Source organism: Dama dama, chromosome 20, assembly GCF_033118175.1.
Source record: "Dama dama isolate Ldn47 chromosome 20, ASM3311817v1, whole genome shotgun sequence".
Classification (NCBI taxonomy): domain Eukaryota; kingdom Metazoa; phylum Chordata; class Mammalia; order Artiodactyla; family Cervidae; genus Dama; species Dama dama.
In genome coordinates, this window is record NC_083700.1 from 115,753,389 (window position 1) to 115,757,317 (window position 3,929).

At 61.6% G+C, this 3,929-nt stretch overlaps 1 protein-coding gene across 1 annotated transcript; it reads right to left on the bottom strand.

Moving 5' to 3' along the window:
- Positions 1 to 759: 759 nt before the first annotated feature.
- OTOS (otospiralin) lies at positions 760 to 1,635 on the bottom strand. Its single transcript, XM_061120153.1, has 3 exons — positions 1,578 to 1,635; positions 1,462 to 1,488; positions 760 to 944 (listed from the first exon to the last, which is right to left on the bottom strand). The coding sequence occupies exons 1-3, from the start codon at positions 1,633 to 1,635 to the stop codon at positions 760 to 762; spliced, it is 270 nt and encodes an 89-aa protein (XP_060976136.1).
- Between the last annotated feature and the right edge of the window lie 2,294 nt (positions 1,636 to 3,929).

A 3,929-nucleotide genomic window follows, 5' to 3' on the forward strand; every position in this document is an offset into this window, starting at 1 on the left:
GTTGTTTTACTGTAAAAGAAAAGCTGGTTGCAGCCCATGAAACCAATTTCTTCACTGTCTGAGCAAGTGTGACCTGCAGCTCTTGCACCTGGGCAGTGGGGTCCCCACCACAGAGCAGCTGTCCCGGGCGGGAGGACAGTCCCTGACACCCTGTCCATGCTGTCTGTGAGGCCGTCAGCTCCTCAGTGCCCAGTATGGGCAGCCCACTCCCCCCAGCCCCAAGCCCCTGAGCCTGCAGCGCTGGCGGTCACAGTCTGGGGGCCTTCTGCTTGCAGACCCAGTGCCCAAGCCCCTGGAGACCCTCAAAGACCAGCTGCCCCACGGTGAGCTCAGCGTGCCCGGTGGTGGCTGGGCAAGGCCTCCAGCCCAGGTCTGCTCACTGCCCAGCTTGGTGGCCAAAGGTGGGGTCCCTAGGGCAAGCCTGCCTGGACAGGATCTGGGTTCTGTCAACAAGCCAAGCAGTTGCCTGCTGTCTGTGTGCCTCAGTTTCCCCACCTGCGTCCCAGGGCCCCTCCTAGGTTCAGCATGAGGATGGGGGAGAATTGCAGCTGGTGCTCGGTGGACAGAGCATATTGTCTGAGCTCCCTGCCGGTCAAGAGGGGCCAGGCTGGTTCATCAAGCGAGAGGAAGAAGGGCTGAGTGGAGCCGCTTCTCCAAAGAAAACTGAGAACGGCGGCGGGTATGGTGCATTTGAGTCAGGAGTTTATTAAGGCCGAGGCCGCCCAGCTCCCGTGGGGCAGGGAGCCCTGGCCCGCATGCTCACTCCTCCCTGTAGGGGACGTGGAAGCCCAGGGTGGTCCCCAGGGGGAAGTGGGCGAAGAAGGTGCGGGCCATGTCCTCCAGCTGGGGGTAGGCCCCCAGGGCCTGGAAGTGCTGCACGTAGTTCCAGAAGTCAGACGTGGAGAAAGGCCAGTAGGGCGTGGCTGGCAGCTCGGCGTAGGGGTCTGGAGGGAGGCACGCGGCTCAGGGGCTGCGCCAGCCCGTGGCACCCGGGGCACAGCGCCTGATCATCTAGGGAGCGGGCTGACTCGGCCCACCCCTCAGAGCCCCTGGCTGGGGGCAGAGGAGGGGAGCGGGGCCAGGGTAGTGGTGTCTGGCCCCATCGCCATGAGCAGGGTGGAAACACCGTGGTGGGATGTGGAGGCATCGGAGGGGGGAACCCAGAGGAGACCCTGGCCCCCAGGCCTGGAATCTGGACGCTCTGCCCCAAGATGGGGAGTCTGAGGTGGGAGTGCCCGGTCCTGGGGCCTCAGGGGTCCCTCCTGCGCGGTGTGTCCCCAAGGAAGAGGCTCCAGTCCCTCTCCACGTGGGGCTTGACCTCCAGCCAATCCAGGGCTTCCCCTTCAGCAGCTTGGGCCAGAGGCCGACTCCCACCAGGACCCCGTCTGCTGGGACCGGACACCCGAGACAGAAGCAGGACCCACACCACCCACGAGACCAGAGACGAGAGCAGTACGGTACCTCCCTCCTCCTGCACCGGCTTGGCCCCTGCGAGGAAGGGAGAGCAGTCACCCTGAGGCCCCCGGGCGGGACCCCACCGCCCACCGGGACAGCACAGGATGTCAGGCGGCCCCCACCTGCCAGAGGTGCCAGCAGAAGACAGAGCGCCAGCCCGGACAGCAGGCGGGCCGGCATCTCCCCCAGCAACCGATGTGCTCAGGTCCACCTGCGGCCGGAGGAAGCCAGACGGGTGAGACCACCCAGGCCCCAGACCCCCGCCTCCCCCGCCACCCCCGGACCCCCGCTTCCCCCGCCACCCCCAAACCCACGCTTCCCCCCGCCACGCCTGGACCCCCGCTTCCCCCCCCCCGCCACGCCCGGGCTCCCGCTTCCCCTGCCACCCCCAAGCGGGCACCTCCCAGGAAAACAGCTCTAGTAACAAGACACGTTCTCGGTGTTTTCATGGCAACTTCGATGTCAGTGGCCTCATCCTTCTGGGGCTAAACCTACGATTCGGAATCGGGTGGCCTTATCTCTCTGAACTACTTAAGGACGGACCCGGGCATCTGCCCTCATGGTAGTTACCTTGCAGCTGCTCTCGCCCGGTCTTGCAGCCCGAGGGGCGCCTGCCGCAGGCGCTCAGACTCCTCCTTATAAAGGGCCGGGGGCGAGACGGCACCTCTGTGAACCATCAAACTATTTCATCCCCGCCCAGAGGACTGAGGGCGCCTGTGATCCTGGCACACTGCCAGGAGTCCATCCACTTCTGGGAGTCTGGTCCAGAGATCAAATGGGAGAAAGTTGTCTTTGCACAGAACTAAGATTTTTTAGGACTGAATTCAACACCGTTTCCCAAAATAAACTGCTTCCTTTCTACCAGGAGAGAGATGGCCTAAGTCTGACGGGGTTGCAGGAACAGGGCAGTCACAGGGCTGCCCCAGGGACAGGCAGGCAGGACAGGACCCTTGGGGAGCCACCAGCAGCCCCTGCCCACAGGTCGCCGTTGATCCGAGACGGCAGGAAGGGAGGGTGTCTCCAGACCGGCGCCCTCCAGCGTCCCTGCAGCGATGAAGTGTCTCCAGGCAAGACAGCTACTCAGGGGGTGACCATCACAGGTTCCCCAGGCGTGGGGTACCACTCCCCAGACAGGGAGGAATGATTGTTACCAAGTCCACACTCACTCTGCTGGCCAAGAGACAGGCGTTGAGGCAAGGAAAACGACTTTATTCAGAAAGCCAGCTGACCAAGAAGATGGCAGGTTAGCCCCTCAAAATAACCATCTTTGGGAGGTCTGGATGTCAGGTTCTTTTGTAGGTCAGAGATGGGGGGAGGTGAGAAGCAAAGTAAAAAGGCCATCAATCTTGCAAACTTCTCCTAGAAATGGCAAGCCTCAGGCAGGGGATGTGTTCATTTCTTCCTTCCTGTCATCTACTGGTGGACTGGGTTCTGAACAAAGGCACTTTGGTTTACAGTCAGGGAAGCAGCAGGATTCTCCAAGGCAGGCCGTTCTGTATGATCATAATCACAAAAGTGACAGAAAGCAAGTCAAAAAGTCCCAACGTGGAGTCAGAATTGGCCTCTTCTCTGCAACGGGGTGTCTTCCGGCAAAGAAGACCCAGCAGAGTTTAGGGGTTCCGGTCCCAGCTTCACCAGAAGAGGTGGTCTGCTCAACCTTCCTGCCATGAGGCCACACTCCAGACCGGACCCTAGGTTTTGTTCTTAGAAATCTGGATTTTGTTGTGCCTACAGGAGAGGAATTCTCTTAGTGCAGCTGTGCTGGGGTCTTCAGCTGGGCACTCTGTGACTGTATCAGGGTCCCCAGGACCACCCCCACGTTGGCTAGCCAGAGGGGGGGTGCCCGAGGACTCAGCAGAAATTCAGGACAGAGAAAGGATGCAAAGCAACATCAGTGAAAGGAAGAGGCAGGCGGGGACAGGTTGGGGACCAGGTGTGAGCTTCCAGAGCCCCTCCTCACACACAACCTGCCAAGCTCCCCCCCACCACCAGCCAGCAGGTGCTGTCTTCCCCGGAGCCCAGTAGACACGCAGCACCAGGGGCTTTTGCTGGGGGTGGGGGTCACAGGCACCTGTGCCTGGGGAAGGTTCCAGAACCCCAGAGGAAGTGCTCCGCTGGCAGGAGCCTCACTCGGCACAGACGTTTAGAGGCAGCGACGCCCTCCCCAAGGACCCTCCCTGGAGCTCCAGCCCAGGGCCGGCCTCGAGGGCAGCCCTCCTGAGCAGGTCGGCGGCTCTCTCAGCTCTCTCGGGGGCAGGCGGGCCTGCCTATTAACTCTTTTCTGCACGGCATAGTTTCCTGGTTCTTTGTCTCCTGGGCTGGAAATTTAAGCTCTGAGCTCACTGTTTTCTTTTCCCACATTCTCCAGCACACATAGAAGCTGCCAAGCCCAGTCCTTACTCCACAGCCTCACTAAAGGGCAGCAGCCACCCGGTCCCCTGCACCTCGGGGTCCCCTGCACCTTGGGGTCACCC

Bases quoted from the DNA above. Each gene is read 5' to 3' on its own strand.
- OTOS (XM_061120153.1), bottom strand. From the start codon at position 1,635: ATGCCGGCCCGCCTGCTGTCCGGGCTGGCGCTCTGTCTTCTGCTGGCA. The intron at 1,489-1,577 runs GTGGGGGCCGCC...CCTTCCTCGCAG, and splicing joins TCTGCTGGCACCTCTGGCAG to GGGCCAAGCCGGTGCAGGAG. The intron at 945-1,461 runs GTACCGTACTGC...GCCTCCCTCCAG, and splicing joins GCCGGTGCAGGAGGAGGGAG to ACCCCTACGCCGAGCTGCCA.